Genomic DNA, 20,127 nt, shown 5'->3' with positions numbered 1-20,127 from the left:
GTAGGAGTTATGCCAACCTCTCTTTCCTCAGAGAAGTACTTGGATGTCCCACATGGTGGAGTGGGCCATGGAACCCCAGGAGCCTGGATCCTGTGCTGTGTCCTGGAGCAGGGAATGAAGGTGGGTGGAGCTAGACAGGACAAGCCTGTACTCAGGCCCACCAGTGGCAGGTGCATTTGACAGCCCTCATGGAAGTGGTGAGGCAGTCCTCAGGTGCCCAGTTGAATGCCTGGCTTAGGGGCAACTACTGACATGGCAAAGAGTTAGCACGGTGAGGGAGAAGAAGTCCCAGTGCTGCAGCCTTGGCAGTAGGAGTGGGACCTTAAAGCCTATAGTTTTATCTGTAGATTTCTACTTCTGATTTAATACTCAGAAATGTTCTGATTTACGGAGACTATATGTCTTTGATATTGGCCCCAGAATTATATTGTAGGTTATGTATAACTAATTATTATTATTTTTTTTGGAGACAGAGTTTTGCTCTTGTTGCCCAGGCTAGAGTACAATGGTGTAATCTCAGCTCACTGCAACTTCTGCCTCCTGGGTTCAAGTAATTCTCCTGTTTCAGCCTCCCAGGTAGCTGGGATTACAGGCATGCACCACCATGCTGGCTAATTTTTGTATTTTTAGTAAAGACGGTGTTTCTCCATGTTGGTTAGGCTGGTCTTGATCTCCCGACCTCAGGTGATCTGCCCGCCTTGGCCTCCCAAAGTGCTGGGATTACAGGCGTAAGCCACCATGCCCAGCCACTAATATATTTTTAAAATTTCTTTTCCCAGGAGTTGTACAATGGAAGGGGTCTCTGAGTTGGGTTGGACCTGTGGCTACTTATTCCCATTTATGCTAAATGTCTTCTAATTTCCTTTGTGTATTTGTTTTGTGTGCTTTGCTGATTTTCCAGTCCTGCAGCCTTCTTACTTGCTATTTCTTTAGTATTTTCATACCCCTCTAGTATAGTTCAATACACAGTCATTCAATTAATGTTTATGAATAAAATGATTACTTTTATACTAGAACATTCCCAAGAAAGAAAGTTTCATTTAACTTTTTAGTGTTTTTATTTCCAGTGATTCTTCACACTTGAAAGTAAATTAGAATTCTGAACTAGAAGAAACCTGTAAACTAATTCCTGGTCTGACCTGATGATTGCATGATCTGTAGTTCTGTAGTTGTTGGTTTTTCTTTTTCCTCCACCTCTCCTCTCATCTGTAGTTTTTCGGTGGCCTTCATCCTTGGGTTACCATTAAGGAAGATATGGTCTTCAGGCTAACATGGGTGCTATCAAACATCCTGTCCTAATTTGCATTCATTTGATGGCATTTAGAAAACCCAAATACCTCCACTAAGCTACTTTACCAATTTGTACAGAGAAACAAACTGATTTATTCTGCACAGATCTGTTAATTCAGTGAATGTGACTTCACCATATCTGAGCTATTAGTTCATTACTGATGCTTACAAAACTAGCACCAAATCAGGTCAAGATGCAAACAAGATTTCCTCCTTACCTTTATCCTTCACACACTAAAGATGACCAGGAAACAAATGAGGCATGGCGAAGAGAATGTGTGTACATATACTTGCTTGGAGAATGATCAGCCTGCTGTATTTAAAAACAAATATAAAGGATAGTAATAGCATTTATAAAGCTCCTTAGTGTGTGTGAGACTTGTTTTAAAAATTCTCACTAGTCTTTGTTATAGATACTCTTATTATATCCATTTTAAAGATGAAGAAACTAGGCCATGAGGAATTAAATAACTTATCTTAGTTCACATAACTACTTCTTTAGACTTGAAATTTTCACTCATTGCCATTTGACTAAAGTATGTGTGAATTCCACCCTAACCTATAGCTATTCTTTCTTAGTTTTTTAATGCTTTCCTTTGTTAATTCGAAAAGTTCAATATAGATCTTTGTAAATACAATATATTCGAATTTAGATAGTATAATTTATCATAATTGAAAAAAAGTTTGTTTATATACATCCAGAGGTTTAAATTTCAGCCACATGTGGTGGCTCACACCTATAATCCCAGCACTTTGGGAGGTCGAGGTGAGTGGATCACTTGAGATCATAAGTTCACGACTAGCTTGATCAAGTGAAACTCTGTCTCTACTAAAAATACAAAAAAATTAGCCAGGCATAGTGGATGCCTGTTATCCCAGCTACTGTGGAGGCTGAGGTATGAGAATTGCTTGAACCTGGGAGGCAGAAGTTGCAGTGAGCTGAGATCACACCACTGCACTCCAGCCTGGGCAATGAAGTGAAACTCCATCTCAAAAAAAAAGAGAGAAAGAAAAAAAAAAAGAGGTTTAAATTTCATATAGCAATGCTTTTGAAAGTATTTAAAATGTATCTTCATGTTATTCAGTGCATTGTCATTTTGGAAAAAAATTAAGTTGGCAACATAATACGTACTCTAAATTGACTCTAAATTGGTTATCTAAACAAGCAATTCAAAGAACATTTGCTTGTACCCTACTTAAGATAAAATGTCTTGCTGTATTCATCATTAATGGCTGCAATATTTCCAACAAAGAAAATGCAGGTGATGTTGGCATGATGTGTGATGGATTTTGTTACTGCGACGTGGATAAAAACAAAAACAAAAAATATTCAAAATGAATGAATAGCTCCACCTGCCACAGAGCAGATGTACAAACTGGGAAGTATTATGTATGCATCCATTGTCATCTTAGCTAATTCCTTGGTTCTAAAGCATTAGATGAGTTTGGCTTTCACTAGTTCTAAAAAAGAAAAAAAAAGATTTATGGTGTTTAGATAGACATGTTCTCTGATGTGCTCAGAATAAAGAAATAAATTCAGAATATAAGAAGAATGGGCATCTGAAAGCCCTGGTATACACTTACCGTGTATAAGAGAAGTTTATATAAAAAGTTTTTAACATGATTCTAAGCTGTGGTCTTTTCGTTCCTTTCACATAGCAGATTTTAAAGAACTGTAATAAAAGAACCGTAATAAAAGAATTGTAATAAAAAAAGATCCTAAACTATGATTTCTTTAGAATGATGAATTGAGTAAATATCCATTAACACACAACATATCTAAGGCATAATGCCAAATATGGATAGTCAGTAGACAGGGTAGACCAAAAAATGTGGGCCATTTAAACACAAAGATATTCCCTGATTTCTCACCCAGAGATGTTAATACAGCAGATCTGAAGTGGTACCATGGAATCTGTGTATTCTCATATACATCCATGGTTAGGAATTAGAAGAGTTGTTTTAAACTGGGACAATTTTGCACCTGAGGGAACATTTGGCAATGCCTGGAGACAGTTTTGACTGTCACCACTTAAGAGGGGTATATGGTACTGGCATCTAATGGATAGAGGCCAGAGATGCTGCTATATATCTCACCATATACAATACTCATTTACAACCCCTCCCCCCAAAAAAACTCCAATCTAAAATTTCAATAGTGCCAAGGTTGAGAAATATTGATCTAGAGAATATAAAGGTACGTTCTTTGAGAGTTTATAATTAACCAGAGTGAAAAAGATGCACCAAAGTATTATGCATTCATTCATAAAATAAAATAAATGGCATCAGTCCAAAGAATTCAATAAAAATTTAAGCAAAATTTTAGAAATTTATTATCTCAAGATTATTAGTTGTTTTAAGGAATGACTAGAGAGATACTAGCTGAGAAAGTGTGTGAGAGAAACCGAAAAGCTATAAAGAACTAAAAGTAGAATTACCATTTGATCTAGCAATGCCACTACTGGGTGTCTACCTAGAGGAAAAGAAGTTGTTATTAGAAAAAGATACTTGCACACACAGGTTTATAGCAGCACAATTCACAATAGCAAAATTGTAGAACCAACCCAAATGCCCATCAATCAACGAGTGGATAAAGAAACTCTGATATATATATATATATATATATATATTCTATATATAAATATATATGTATATATAGATACTTATATATATATTTATATCTATAAATATGCATGTATATATAAGTATAGATATATATATAAGTATATATACTTATATATAGATACTTGTATAAATATATAAGTATATATATACACATATATATACTAGTGTGTGTATATATATACACACACACACACACACACACACTATATACTGAATGCTACTCAGCTGTAAAAAGGAATGAATTGACAGCATTTGCAGAGACCTGGATGAAATTAGACACTATTATTCTATTATTCTAAGTGAAGTAACTCCGGAATGGAAAACCAAACATCGTATGTTCTCACTGATATGTAGGAGCTAAGCTATGAGGACACAAAGGCATGAGGATGATACAATGGACTTTGGTGACTTAGTGGGAACAGTGGGGGGTGGTGAGGGATAAAAGACAACAAATATGGTGCAGTGTATACTTCTCAGGTAATGATTGTACCAGGTTCTCACAAATCTCCACAAAAGAACTTGCTCATGTAACCAAATACCACCTGTATCCCAATAACTTATGGAAAAATAAAATTTTAAAAATAAAAGATATTTGCAATGGAAATGATCTGAATAGATTATGCTTGTGCTTGAAAAAGAATTAAAAATTTAAACTGATCCATAACAATTAATAAGGAGAAAAATGTTTATTTACAGTCAGCAGAAATTCCTTTTAAAATACTGACTGTGAAGTGAAAATAGATCTACTTTTATAAGTGTCATCTAAACAAGAAAAAAATCACATCCAGGAGGAGTCCACATGATTTTTTAAAAGCGGTTTTGTCCTTTTTGTGTTCTCATCTTACTCTTATAGATTCCCTTTTTTAGTTTTATATCATCTCTAGAGATCAGATGCTGAGGAGCAGGAAGTACAATAAATTACTGGATGTTATTTTAGTTGCTGTCAATGCAGGGTTTGGATTAATAATGAAACCAATTAAATCCTCAAATACCTCCAATGGCAACAATAAAAATTTAATTTCCAGGGAGAAATAAGGTTAGCTATGTTGAACACCATTTTCACCATTTATGGAAACCCAAGTTTTTAAACATTGGGGGATTCTGCTGTCTTGTCAAAGAACCAGCAGCTGACTGATTTAATAAAAATAATAACAAAAGAATCTATGCTTTTTTTCAGCTGTTTCATGCATCTCTGATGACAACCAGTCAGCAGAAATGATGGAATGCCTCAAGCAGACAAATGGTATGCCTCCCCTTGTGCAAGAATGCACGGTTCTGTGTCGAGAAGACTGCACCTTCACTGCTTGGTCCAAGTTTACACCCTGCTCCATGAACTGTGAAGCCACAAAAAGTAGGCGGCGACAGCTCACAGGTACAGTGCATATTTTACTCTCTAGCATCTGGCAAGCTGATCTCTGGATCTCTTGTGTAGAATGTGAGGTTCAAAGGACAGGAATTGTATCAGGTCTCTCCTTCTCCATTCCTGGACACATATTCTCAAACACAGATCAATACCTGATATATAACATGTACTCAATTAATGTTTGTGAAATAAATGAAAGATGTGAACTATTTTATAGCTATCAAGTTCCTCTCTGTATAGTTTTATAATCTTTACAGTCATAAAAGGCATTATATTCACCATCTTCTTTTGAGTAGTTCATGGCAAAGTTTGTTGTGTGCTATCATGCCAGGATCTCAGTGAGCTTGAAGGCAATCACGGATTTGGAAAGATTATCAAAAGCAGATTATCAAATGTCTTTTGCCATTATAAGCAATTTGACATTTTAAAATTTTAGTAATGTAGGCAAAAATCAAATTATATATACTAATTATGCTTTTGTGGTATATTATTAATTATGAGTTCTGTTTTCAGCTATAAAATTTAATGGAAATTAAAACAACTAATTGTTTAATTGAATTCCTGGAACAATTTTTGCTTGCCGTATGCAAATAATTGATGTAATAGTGTATTTTACTACTTCCCTAGAAAAGTATGCCACAAATTCTCTTAACTGCTTATGTATTTGTATATGCAGAAAATGAAGAACCAAAGGAAAAATGCCAGAATAATCATTGAGATAGTAAAATTGGTGTTGACGTTGAAGAATTAAGCACAGATGACCATTTGTTCTCATGAGTTTAAGTGCTAATTCTGTTGGTTTCAAGACCCTTTTGTCTGAATGCATTGCTTTTCTGATCACATTTTGAATTTAAATCCCTACTATGGGCTTCAGTAATCAACTAGAGCCTTTAACAGAATTTCTGCACACAAACTGGGAGTCATTTATAAGTGTAGATGAAACACATAACCATAAATAGAAACATGAAACAAAATATGCTGTACTTTGTGCCCTATCTTCCACAAAAATTTGTGCACATATAATTTTATGCAACACTGCTTGTTTCTAAGATAAAACAAATTTCTCGTAGAAAAACAACACAATGAGACGGAATGTATGTGACAGGAATATTTGAAGTTCAGGGCCAATTAATGAAATTTTGTTTGCCTGAACAAACATAAAGCATCAGAAGCCATTACTCTAGCAACTCTTTATATACTTGAGATGAGAGAGAATTTCCTTTAGAGGGAAAGGAAGTTTTTAATTGGTTGTAAGTTTTTTTCTTTTTTCTTAAAAGTTTGTTGATGATCTTTTATACCTACATAATGAAAATTGAAAATATTGAAAATCCTAGGATATTTATTGATTTTAAAACCACTACCATTTATGTTATGAATTGTTAAAACTCTAATTAATTTGACTTTTATTTAAAATTTTCCTTTTATATAAATATTGAAGAATAACTGTACATTTTTTTCTGTAAACTCTAACCTAAAAACTACTCATACTAAAATACTGTTTGAAATTTCTTTTCTAAATTATTAACTGTTATGCTTTCAGGTGGCTAACTGAACTTTGTGTGTCTTTATGTCTAAGTAGCACCAAAACAAGCTAGCCATTTCATGAAATGCATGAGTTCCTCTTTACAAAAACAGTAAAATGAATCATTTAATATCACTGTTGAAAAAAAATCCCACTAGTGAATTGAAATACTTCCACTTTTCAATACTTATTTTTATTGTCATGAAACTAATGCTTGTATTTTGTTATCCCTCGGTAATTTGGTAGTAAATGTAATAAACAGTCTCTAACATGAATGATGCTGAAAGCCTTGGACTCAAAGTCTAAAGCCATGTGACTCTTTCTCTCTTTGATGCAAACACACACACACACAAACATATAAATACAAGACACTTTGTTGAATATGGGGCCATATCGGATGTTTAACTTTCTTTTGTCCATTTGTAATAAGAGGCTTTAATTCACTGAGTGTTCCAGGTGTTGTAGCCAAACTATATCATCACAGGTTTTAGACTGAATAGTAAGTAAAGCAGTTGTTACAGATGCCAAAAATATTCCATTTATTAGACAGAAAAATCTGTCCAGGTTTTTTATATATTTGAGATATAATACATAGATGTTTATTTATGATAACTAGATAACTGGTACACATTCTGACTTCAGGAAGAAAGAGTCCTTAGAATTGTACTAGGGATTGATTTTTAGTACTAACTTGTTCTGAATCCAATGGTTAATGCTGATTTTGATTAGAATATAATCAAATAAAGGACCACTGATAATTTGCTTCTTATTGTGACAACCATTTCTGCATTAACTGACTTGCTCAAATCCTTCATCAAGCAGCGATGTTATATAATTAAGAAGGATATCATAAACATAGAGGCAGCATATACTTGTAGAGAATATTTGTTCTGCTAGTAACTTCTAGTCACCTTGTAAATGAACATTTTCTTCTTTTTTCTCCTCCTCCCTCTCTTTCTCTTTTATTCTCTTCCTCCTTCTCCGTTTTCTTTTCTTTTTTACAACTTCCTTTTCTCAACTATTCAATTAATATTTTTTGTTTACTATGTATGTGTGCTAGTCCTTGGTAATACCACAAGGGAATCAATAGACATGACCCACCCTAACTTAACAGAGCTTGCAATCTAATTGGAGATACAGTGACATTTTTACTAGAGATAATTACAGTATAATTTCTGCTATAGTAGCTGTTGTATCGGTTGCTATATTCAAACAAATCCTATTGTTGTAACAAATTACTACAACATTGCTGGCTTAAAGCAGCACAGATTAATTATTTTGCAAGTCTGTAGTGTGACATGGGTTTCACAGATCTAAAGACAAGATGTTGGTTGGGCTGCATTTCTTTCTGGAGTCTTCAGAGGAAAATTGTTTCCTTTCATTTTCAACTTCCAGAGGCTGCCCATGTCCCTGGCTCATGTTCCCCTCCCTCCATCTTCAAAGCCAGCAACATGGCATCTCTCTAACCATTCTTGCATGTTCAAGGATGGTTTTCTGGAGGGAGTAACATGTTAGTTTTGATTTGAAGGAGAAGTAGGCATTAGCTAGCCCAAGGAAGGAGGATAGAAATTGTGGACATTTCTGGAGTAAACATGCAAAGTCTAGAAGCAAAATGAGTAATTTCTAGGGACCGAAAGTGGCTCAGTATGACTGACTATCGTAACATGCTAGAGACAGAGTGGTACAATGTAGGCTAGAGGCAGATACAAATGAGTACAAATCATATAGGTCCTTGATGACCCTAGGGGAGAAGTCTGGACTTCATTCTGTGCTATGGTAAGACACTGCAGAGTTTTCAGTAGACAGGTGATTTGATCAGATTTGTAGGTTGAAAGCTGGCTCTGGCTGCAGGGTGGTGAACAGATTGAAGGGAGTGAGGTATGACGGCAACAAGATCTTGGAGGAATCTGCTGTAACTTCAACTGGAGATTTGGAGGTGGGGCTAAATATGGGCGGCATACATTGGAATGGAAAGAAATGGACTGATGCAACAAATCTTTTAGCATTTGAAGTGATATAATTTTGCCATTAATCAGATGTAGGGGGTTCAACAGAATAATTCAGGACATTTCAACTTTTAACCTGGTGATATTGGTAGAATTGAGAAATGCAGGAGAAAGAAAGATTGTGATGTAAAGAGGATGGGTGTGACTGGTTCTTTAGGTGTAGATTTTCAGTCTGTGGATCCGAATCTTGAGCAAGAAATCTTGGATGAAGATAATAATTTAAAATTGAAGAAATATGGATGGTAATTTAAGCTCTTCAAATAAGTTGTAGGATCAGAAGAGGGGAGAAGCTAAGATGGTGCCTTGGGGAACCCCATCAGTTTAAAAGAGGTAGAGAATAAAAATAGTTCACCAAGTAAATATAAATACTATATGGCAAGAGAGAGGTGGGGGCATGGGGTGAGGGTGAGGAACAAAAGGCTATGCTATGATGGAACCTGGAAAAAATATTTCAGGAATGAAGGTGTAGTCAACACTCCCAACTATCACTGAGTGATTAGATCTGAAAGACAAGTAATAGTAATACAAGGTATTCCAGGGCTTTGGCTTTGTTCCTTGTTTTTTGTTTGTTTGTTTTTGTTATCATTGTTATTGTTGTTGTTTATCACTTGATAACAGAGTTTTCCAGAAATAAGTAGACAGAATCCAGGGTTAAGTGGCATTAGAAGAGAAATGAAACCAAAGAGATGGAGACTGCAAAATTTGACAATATTTTATGGAAGTTCGAAAACGGGGGGTCTTGAACTTGCTAAATGTTAATAAGAAGGAGACACACACTACTCATTGATATATCTCTCAAACAGTACATTTTCATGGCTGTGATCGAGGCTGTGTTTCTCAAACTTATTCTAAGTGTCCTAATGTTAGAGGCAAGTGAATAACTTCTACCAGAAGTATAGCTGAAGCTACTACCAGATCAACTTCAGGTCCTGAAGAAATTATTTTTTTCTTTCTTTTTTGAGACACGGTCTCGTTCTGTTACCCAGGCTGGAGTGTAGTGGCACAATCTTGGCTCACTGCAACCTCTGCCTCCCAGATTCAACCAATTCTCTTGCCTCAGGCTCCTGAGTAGCTGGGATTAAGGCACATGCCACCACACCTGATTAATTGTTGTATTTTTAGTAGAGATGGGGTTTCATCATGTTGGCTAGGCTTGTCTTGAACTCCTAACCTCAAACTATATCATCACAGGTTTTAGACTGAATAGTAATTAAAACAATTGTTATAGATGCAAAAAATATTCCACTTATTAGACAGAAAACCTGTCCAGGTTTTTCTTGTATTATATAAGATATATAGATACTTATGATAACTAGATAACTAGTACACATTCTGACTTAAGGAAGAAAAAGTCTTTAGAATTGTACTAGAGATTGATTTTTAGTAATTAAAGCAATTGTTATAGATGCAAAAAATAATCCATTTATTAGAAAATCAAGCAATCCACCCTCCTTGACCTACCAAAGTGCTGGGATTACAGGTGTGAACCACCACACCCAGCCTAGGGATTCTTATTTATTGCAGAGATAAGCATCATGGAAGATCATAGAGCCAGTCATCCAGTCAACAACTAAAATTGTATGTAATGCAAACCATGTGGCAATGAGAAAGGAGCCCGTGCATCAGGTTGTATCAGGCATTTTCAAAGCAGCCATAAACACAGGAAATAGACCAATAAAGCTGCCCATATATTTTACAATCAGTCATGACTCTAGATAATGACTCACTAATGAGAAAACAAAAGGTGAAATTATTAGATCTAGGAAAATTTTTAGTAATCTAGAGGAACTGTGTTAACAGCACAGTTGAATCAAGTTACAGGCTGACTTAGAATCCACTAAACATGATTACCAAGTGCTTACAGCTGTGGGAAATGACACTGCATTGTCTTACTCAGAGGTGGGACCAGAGCTAACAGGTCCCTCAAAGTGAATTGGTAAGATAAAGTCATATTCTAGAATAATACTTAAGTTGGAAGAATCTCTCAAAATGAAAGAGCTTTTTCTCAGATTAAATTATTCAATATGACTTGATCATTTATTTCAGTTTATTGTTTGCATAAATGTTTGAGAGCTGCCTGATGGCAGAGACTAAAATGAGTTTAACTTTGTCCATCACACTGCAAGAGACCTCTGCTAAGAAGAGAGGGAGTTGACTACTTAGACTCTTTGGTTGGTGACCTGGCAATCATTAGTCAAGGAGAATGGAGACAGGGTAATCAATCTTTTTTTTCCAGCAAACTATAGAGAAAATAATATTTAATAAATTAACTGGAATTCTCTAGCTGTAGCAAACATCTTCTAAATATTTTATGCTGCTCTCAAACATTAAACCATTTTCTACCTTATTCAAATTACCTTGAATTTCACAGTTGTTCTGAGAGTTGTTTCCATTGTCTCAGGATTTACTTTCATGGCAAAAGAGTGAAGAAAATGAAGGCTTTATTTAGGGTTTAGTATTCTAAAAGTTTGCAAATGCAAAAGTGTGAGTGACTTTTAACAAAACGGCAAATAGGTATTTACTATCTCAATGTCTCTTGTTGGAACAGGGAAAAGCAGAAAGAAGGAGAAATGCCAGGATGCTGACCTTTACCCTCTAGTAGAGACAGAACTATGTCCTTGTGATGACTTTATATCCCAACCTTATGGAAACTGGTCAGATTGCATTCTTCCGGAAGGCAGAAGAGAGCCTCAGCGAGGACTGCGGGTACAAGGAGAGAGCAAAGAATGTGGAGAAGGCATGCGCTTTCGAGCAGTAGCCTGCTCTGATAAAAATGGAAGACCTGTTGACCCCTCCTTCTGCAGCAGCTCTGGTAAGGAGATGGATGAGGAGTAACAGATGAGAACACTCACACACAGCTCGGGAGGTTTGTCTCAGATCTAGAATTTATAGCTTTGTTCTATAATAATTGTTTTAGTTCTCTTTTGTCAATAACATAGTCTCTCATAAAATATGGACAGATGAAGTGCATACATCTACATCTCAATGATTATCTGGAATGTGATGGTATTGGATCCCTGACTCACTTTGTTCACTATTTCACCTTTGTTTATTAGCCACTCGTTTACTGGTGGTAAGCATTGCTGCTCCACTTCACTGAGAAAGCCAAAGCCAAGTACAAACAAATATAGTCCATGCTGTTTTTTGGTGCTCTAACCATATACATAGAAGCCATCAGAGTGTCTTCTAGTGTAGCTGAAAAAAAAAAATCAATGAAAAAGTTGATTTTAAAAGTTTTACAAGTGTAAGTATACTCAAGTAAATAGAATAAAACTGTAGGGGAAAAAAGGGCAATCTCAGAGTGTTTTGTGAGTTGTTAATCCGGGAGAAGACTGTTTTTGAACCTTAGTTAGGAGAATTTGAAAGATCTGGCTGTGTGGAAAAAGGAATGGAGGTTAAATACAGCTGGAGTGAAAGTTGGTGAAAAAGGCTGAAACCAATCATTACAATGGATCTTCTGAATTTCCTGCTCTGTTTTTCCTTTTTTTACTACTTTTTAAAAAGATAAACAAGTCTAGAAACAAATGGGTAGATTATGGTCTAAGTCATCAAGGTTTTGTGTAGTAATAAGGATTCTCAGTAATACCAGAAAATCGAATTCAATTATAATATACAAACTACGTAAACGATAGTTCTTCCTTATTGCCAGCATACTGGATCTTTACTTAAAATACACCCGTATCATTATACAATGAGATGTAATGACTTTTAAATTAATATTCTCATTGCTTTATATAGGCTTCCTATGTTAGTCTACATTAATTTTTTAAGTGATTTGACTTTCAGAAACATTGAATACATCACAAGCAAATAATAGACCCATTTTTTTTTTTTGAGACAGTGTTTAGCTCTTGTTACCCAGGCTGGAGTGCAATGGCGCGATCTCGGCTGACCGCAACCTCCGCCTCCTGGGTTCAAGCAATTCTCCTGCCTCAGCCTCCCGAGTAGCTGGGATTACAGGCGTGTGCCACCATGCCCAGCTAATTTTTGTATTTTTAGTAGAGACGGGGTTTCACCATGTTGACCAGGATGGTCTCGATCTCTTGACCTCGTGATCCACCCGCCTCGGCCTCCCAAAATGCTGGGATTATAGGCGTGAGCCACCGCGCCGGGCCAATAGACCCATTTTAAGGTGACTCTAATCTTTGTTTTTTGGCTTGTATGTGCACATTGGTTTATTTATTCATTTGAACAAAACGTTTTTATCGACCATCTACTATGTACCTGGATGTCTATGATTTGAGTGCACAGTTAAGAGGAAGGCAGGAACTTGTGGAGTTTACTGTCCAGTGGGGGATATAAATAAAATAAATACATAAAAAGAATTTCAAGTTTGGATTATCTCTGAGGATGCTGAATAGAAAATCTTTTGATAGACTTTAGGGAAATCTTCACTGAAGTGACATAAATGTAAGATGTGAGGGTAGGAAGGAGGCAGATGTGCAGAGCACATAACAAGGTTGTTTTAGTTAGTGGCGTGTCCAGAAGATAAAAGCTAGGAAAGATGTTTTGAACAAAAAGAGAGAAAACCCTGGGTTTGAGTGTAGAGAGTGAGGAGAGAGCTGTGTGAAGTGAAGTTGAAGAAGTATGAGGAATCTTGTCAGACAAGCCAAGGAATATGGATATAATTTAACTGCAGTCATCAGCTTGGAGGTGGGGTGGGTAATGTTATCCAATTTAGGGATTTTAAAGATAGCTTTTGACTGCTATCTACAGAATGACTTAAAACGGGGAAGGAAGCTTTTGGGAAACTCCTGTAGTTAATCAAAGAAAAACATGATGATAGTTAGACTAGGCTGGTGGCAATGAAGAAATATAGAAGTAATTTTAAGATATAATTTATAGATAGAATTGACAAGATTATTCCAAATGCAAGTCATCTTTTCTGTATGTTATCTGTCATTTATTTCTAAATTGCATGAAGTTGTGAAGGGTTTTTTAATTTAGAAAACATAGAAAACAATCATTTCAGCTTAGAAATGAAAACATATTGAAAGAAGAGAAGACATTTGTAATTCAACCAATTTTCAATGCCATAGCAAAAGCTTATTAGGGAATCTAAAACATTTTCACCAAATAAAAATTGTACTTTAATCAAGATTTACTATAGCCTCATAACTTTTATAATACTTGTATTAAGCTACTTTCACAGTATATCTTTTCAAGACTTTTTTTTAAATAGCAATTGAAAATACCTTATTGTGTCACCTCTAGGGATATGACACATCAAAGGGAAAAAAATCTTTTAATGGTCACTAATAAAGATGTAAGTTTTAAAATATATATATATCTCCATGATTTGGGGTTGAACACTACGGCTCATGCCTGTTATCTCAGAACTTTGAGAGACATAGGTGGGAGGGTCACTTGAGCCTAAGAGTTTGAGACAAGCCTGGCCAACATAGGGAGGCCTTGCCTCTAGAAAAAATAAAAAATAAGCTGGGCATGGGGGCATGCATCTGTGATCCCAACAATTTGGGAGACTGAGGTGGCAAAATCACTTGAGTCTGTGAAAGGTCAAGCATTCAGCGAGCCATGATTGTGCCACTGCACTCCAGCCTGTGTGAAAGAATGAGACCCTGCCACTAAGTATACATATATATGTATATGAATTAACTCACTATTAAAAATTACATTATAGGCTAGGTGTGGTGGCTTATGCCTGTAATCCTAGCACTTTGGGAGGCCAAGTCAGGTGGATTACTTGAGGCTAGGAGTTCGAGACCAGCCTAAACATGGCAAAACCCCATCTCTACTAAAAATACAAAAATTAGCCAGGTGTGGTGGTGGGTACCTGTAATCCCAGCTACTTAGGAGGCTGAAGCAGGAGAATCATTTGAATCCAGGAGGCAGAGGTTGCAGTGAGCTGAGACTGTGCCACTCACTCTACCCTGAGTGACAGAGCAAGACCATATCTCAAAAAAAAAGAAGTTACATTTTTATTACGGTCAAACTAAGGCACAGGATAATGACCTAAATCTGGATCTCCTGATAAGAATGGCAAATGCTTTCCCTTTTAAATCTTTACTTGGACTTCATCTCTTATTTACATTTTAGACACGAGCAGGATTGCCCACAATGACATCAGGGAGACTTCTTCATGAGGATGATTATTCCTCCGTAAGCATAATGTGTTCTATATGGCCCCTATTGTATACATATAACTGTGGAAACACAACTCCACAAAATTTGAGTTATCCATGCTAATGGATTCCATGGGTAACTGAAACCACAGATAATCACAGCCAATTCTATTTGGCTTTAGGAACATCACAGTGAGGACAAATATTAAAATTGCAATTTATTTTTTTTTTAACTTTAAAATGGAGTTTGTCTTCTCCACCTGTGTAATAATAACAGGCCCAATGATGGGACTACTTAAACTGGGCAACAAAATATTCCATGACTGGCCAGGTGCAGTGGCTCACACCTGTAATACCCACACTTTGGGAGGCCGAAGTGGGTGTATCACAAGGTCAACAGTTCAAGACCAGCCTGGCCAAGATGGTGAAACCCCATCTCTAGGAAAAATATAAAAATTAGCCACGTGTGGTGGCAGGTGCCAGTAATCTCAGCTACTTGGAAGGCTGCAACAGAGAATTGCTTGAACCTGGGAGGTGGAGGTTCCAGTGAGCCGAGATCATGCTACTGAACTCCAGCCTGGGCGACAGAGCGAGACTCCATCTCAAAAAAAAAAAAAGAAAGAAAAGAAAAAGAAATTCCATGACAAAATTTAGATTCTTGAGGTGAGTCACTTCCAACCATGTTGCTTATCCCAGTGTTTGGTTTTATTTTTTTTTTTCCTCAAAGAACAGGACAAAAAAGTACTTCAGCATGCCAATACACTGAATTTTACCTCTCCCTGGCCCGGCCTTCATCTCTCCTTCTATTCAAGTCTCTACTGAGTATTTCCTCATATCAACTCTTTCCAATTCCCCTAATAATTGACCCACGTCATCACTTCCTATTTCCCTTGCCAGTCTTTATATGATTTTTGATAGCACTTAATCACCAACTGACACATTATATATTTACTTTTTAGAAATGAGTGCTTATTGTCTCTCCCTGCAGTAGATAGTAAAGTTCCAGGAGAGTGGAAACTTTTAAAAAATGTCTTTCATTTATTTTCAATAGCTGTATCCACAGCACCTACAATAGTGTCAGAAATTTCATAGACATTCAAAATGTATTTTTGAAAACATGACTGAATCATCAGGTCCTAGTAATTTTGTCTCCAAAGTGTGTCTCATCTTTTCTTTTCCTTTTGCTATCTTCTGCACCTGGTGATGTTATGCTATTCTGTCCTGACTTATCCACCTGATATCTGTCATACCGGAAACCATCAGCTATCACACTGACACAAAAATGTGGCCAAGCCATGGGCCTGCTTGCAGTCTTTCTTGGTCTCTTTATATAGCAGCTCCACAACCAGACCCTCAGGCGCTTCCATGAGGATGTTCTCCACTTGGCATGCCCTTTTTTTTTCTTCTTTCCTTTCATGGGACTCCTCATTCTCCAGGTTAAGATCAGATGCTATCCATTGCAGGAAGTCTTTCCCCTTCTTCCACTCTTGTGATTCTGTTTAGGACTACATTTAACTATTTAAAAAAAAAATCCATGTAGATCTCTATTTCTCTTACTAAATTGAAAGTTAGTTGAAATTAATGACTGAATTACATTCATTTCTCCGTCCCTAATATCTATCACAGGCTCTGGCCCCGTGCAGGCTCTCGGCATATGTTGGCTAAATGAATGGAAAGGCTAGTTTAGACAAAAGTCAACACAGATATGCTCATATACAAGTTGCAAAATGTGTGTGCAAGTGTGCATGTATGTACATGTTTTAACAGACCTTTGGGTAGGACAGCTGTGTATAACAAAAGCAGATCCGTAGAGAAGCCACCTGTGTAACTCAGGGACAAAGGGCACAGAAAACTTTGTTCTATTTTGCCCCTGATGTACAGTTTGGGAATAGAGGAAATGAAATTGCCTTGCTACTAGTGAATAAGCAATGTTTTTGAAACAGTGGAAGAATGCAGAAGGAACAATTTTTCAAGTGATCCTGTGATAAAAATGTGAATAAACTTTAATTCATCAAATTATAATATGAAAATCATGTCATTAAGGAACTACAAAGCCAATGAGATACTAATTCATACCCACTAGAATGGCTAGAATCAAAAAGACAAAAACAGGTGTTGATGAGGATAGGAAGAATTTGGAGCTCTCATACATTGCTGGTAGGAATACAAAATGATTCAGCTGCTTTGGAAAATCATCAGTTCCCCACAAAAGTAAACATAGAATTACCTTGTGACCCAACAGAGATGAACAATATCTCCAAAAGAAAATTTGTACACAAATATTTAGTAGTGTTATTCTTTATAGCTACAGAGTAAAAACAACCTAATTTTTATTAGCTAACAAATGGATAAATAAAATGTATTGTTCTTCCATAAAGCAATATTATTTGGCAATTAAAAGAGTGATGTACTAATACCTGCTACAACATAGGTGAATATTGGCTTTACTATACTAAACAAAAGAAACCAGTCACAAAAGACTAAGTAGTATATGGTTCTATTTACATGAAACTTCCAGAACAAGCTCATTTACTGCTATGGTCTGAATGTGTATGTCCTTCCACAACTTATATATTGAAACTTAATCACCAGTATAATAGTACAAGAGTGGGACTTTTTGGAGGTGATTAAGTTATGAGGACTCCACCTTCATGCATGGAAGTAATGCCCTCATAAACAGGCTTGAGGGAGCCTGTTTGTCATTTTTTTTTTTTCCTTTTCTGTGTAAAGACGAAGCTAGACATGACAGTATGAAGAAAATGCCCTCACCAGACATCGAATTTGCAGCACATTGATCTTGGACTTCCCAGTCCCCAGAACAATGAGACATAAATTTTTGTTGTTTACAAATTACTCAGTAATTTATTTTAATTTTTAAAAATTACTTAAGTACATATCAACATAAACTAAGCATAACGTCCTAATGCTTACAGGATATAAGCTATATGAAGTGAGACAAGACATTTCATATATTAAATTTTGAAATGGACTGTCCTCTGAGAAATAGACTCAGATGGCTGCAAAACTCAGCTTTAGGCCAGTAATTCTTCAGTTTTTACTCTGGTGAAGTAAAAACACATTAACCCAACAAGTTTCTCTAGCACACCCATCAGAAGAGGAATTGCCCAAGGGCTGCCTGATGGGTAAAATCTCCTGCCTGAGGGTGAAAGAAACTCAGGGCCCCTAACCCTAACTTACCTTTCTCTCTCCCAGTGATTCTTCAAATCCCCAACTGCCAAGACATTGCTGCTTTAGAAAGTTGGGGCATTAGCCAGGATTGTGACAGGATTCCATATTTATTTCAGAAAGGTAATTCTGACTTCAAGATGGAGGCTAGATTAGAATAGAATCAAAGGTAGATAAACCAGCCAGGAGAGCGTGACAGTGGTCCTGGAGAGTGTGAGACAAGGGAGCAAGCGTAGGGATGGGGAGGGAAGACACTGACCAGAGCTGCGGAAACATGGGGGAATCTGGAACAAGGTAGAAAAGTGAGCTAGGGATGGTTGATGACATTAACATGGGTAAATATTGAGCAGGCGAGAGGAAAACAAACAACTCAGTTTTGGATGGTTGAAGGACTGAGCAGAACAGTTTTTAGTGACAGCAAAAAGAGTCAAACTCTATAAAGTATTTGAGGAGATCTATTCTGAGCCAAACATGAGTGATCATGGCCCATGACACAGCCCTCAGGGGGTTCTGAGAACATGTGCCCAAGGTGGTTGGGGCGCAGCTTGGTTTTATGCATTTTAGAGAGATGTGAGACATCAATCAAATATACTTAAGAAATACATTGGTTTGATCTAGAAAGGTGAGACAACTCAGTGTGTTGGGGGTGGGGGGCACGCAGGGGACAGAGTCTTGCTTTGTCGCCCAGGCTGGAGTACAGTGGCATGACCTCGGCTCACTACAATTTCTGCCTCCTGGGTTCAACCGATTTTCCTGCCTCAGCCTCCAGAGTAGCTTAGATTACAGGCATGAAGCACCCCTGGCTAATTTTTGTATTTTTTGTAAAGAAGGGTTAATTCCTTTCCACTAATATCATTCCATTTAAGTCGCAGACAATAGGTGAATTTAAACATTTTCTGGTTGACAATTGGTTGACTTTGTTTAAAGACCTGGAATTGACAGAAAGGGAATGTTCAGGTTAAGATAAAAGACTGTGGAGGCCAAAGTTCTTTTGAAGTCTAGAGTGGCTGCCCTTAAAGACGACAGATGACAAATGTTTCCTATTCAGATCTTAGTTACTCTCTTTAGGATTGGGAGGGTCTGGAAGAAAAAGCTCTAGCTATGTTAATAGAGATTCTTTATAGATGCAGATTTTTCCCACAAAGGATGACTTTGCTGGGCCATTTCAAGATATGGCAGAGAAACATGCTTCTGGGTAAAATATTTTGATTTTCTTCCTTGTCTTGTAATGTTATGCCAGAGGCAGATTGGAAAGTAAGTCACAAAATATAGGATTAAATAAAACCTATGTGATGAGATTTTATGGTATGTAGGGCATGACATCCCCAAATCCATAGATAGGAATTTGGGCAAGATAAGAAAAAAATCAGAGCTTAGTCCTCATTAGAGTGGTAAGAAGAAAACACAACTGGAAATATTTTATTGAAGTCAGGAGAAAGAAAATTCTGTAATTTCAGATTTGGGATAGATAGAGATTTTTGAATAGCTTATAGGTGATAAGAATGATGTTGACAGTGGGAAGAGATAACTTCAGAAAAACTCTAAGAAATATTTTTTTTTGAGATGGTTGTAGAAGAATCTGTTTAAACCTCTTCACTGACTAAGAGCTTATTACCATTGCAAAATTCAGCTGAACTACTATAAAATTGGAAAGATGTTTATGTCTAAAGTCTAAATGTATCTCCTTCCACTCATTGGTTCAAATTAACTTCATTTAATTAAAATGTTGGCATATGAGGATTTCACAAATTTGAAAAAATATATAATGCTTCCTCCACTCCACTTATAAATGTTTTATTCTACAGGCTAAAAAAAAAAAAAAAAAAAAAAATTTCTGACTCATATGACTGTTTCTAGCCCCTTTCGTTCCTGTGCTCATGTTTTCCTAGGATGTTTCCATTTGGCCACTAAACACTTAAATGACAGTAAAGGAAACATATGGACTTCCTCTCACTGTTCCTCAAGCGCCTTCTGTCCTTCCATGATTCCATTGCTTTGCCTGTGTTCCTTCCTCAGTTTGGTGTTTTTTTCTTTATAAGGTGAACTTCTACT

The 20,127-nt window shown here is 36.6% G+C and overlaps 1 protein-coding gene across 1 annotated transcript in view; it reads left to right on the top strand.

The window, feature by feature from the left end:
- Positions 1-20,127, top strand: part of THSD7B (thrombospondin type 1 domain containing 7B) — a 1,057,843-nt gene that overhangs the window by 811,952 nt on the left and 225,764 nt on the right. Inside the window, exons 13-14 of the mRNA XM_064382803.1 lie at positions 5,093-5,287; positions 11,355-11,618. Of these exons, the coding sequence (XP_064238873.1) occupies positions 5,093-5,287; positions 11,355-11,618 (459 nt within the window). The remainder of the gene's footprint in view (positions 1-5,092; positions 5,288-11,354; positions 11,619-20,127) is intronic.

The sequence above is a fragment of the Aotus nancymaae genome, unplaced genomic scaffold, assembly GCF_030222135.1.
Source record: "Aotus nancymaae isolate 86718 unplaced genomic scaffold, 86718_ANA_hifiasm-v0.15.2.pri h1tg000029l, whole genome shotgun sequence".
Lineage (NCBI taxonomy): Eukaryota > Metazoa > Chordata > Mammalia > Primates > Aotidae > Aotus > Aotus nancymaae.
Note: the sequence above shows the minus strand (reverse complement) of the source record. Positions and strands in the feature narration are given on the sequence as shown.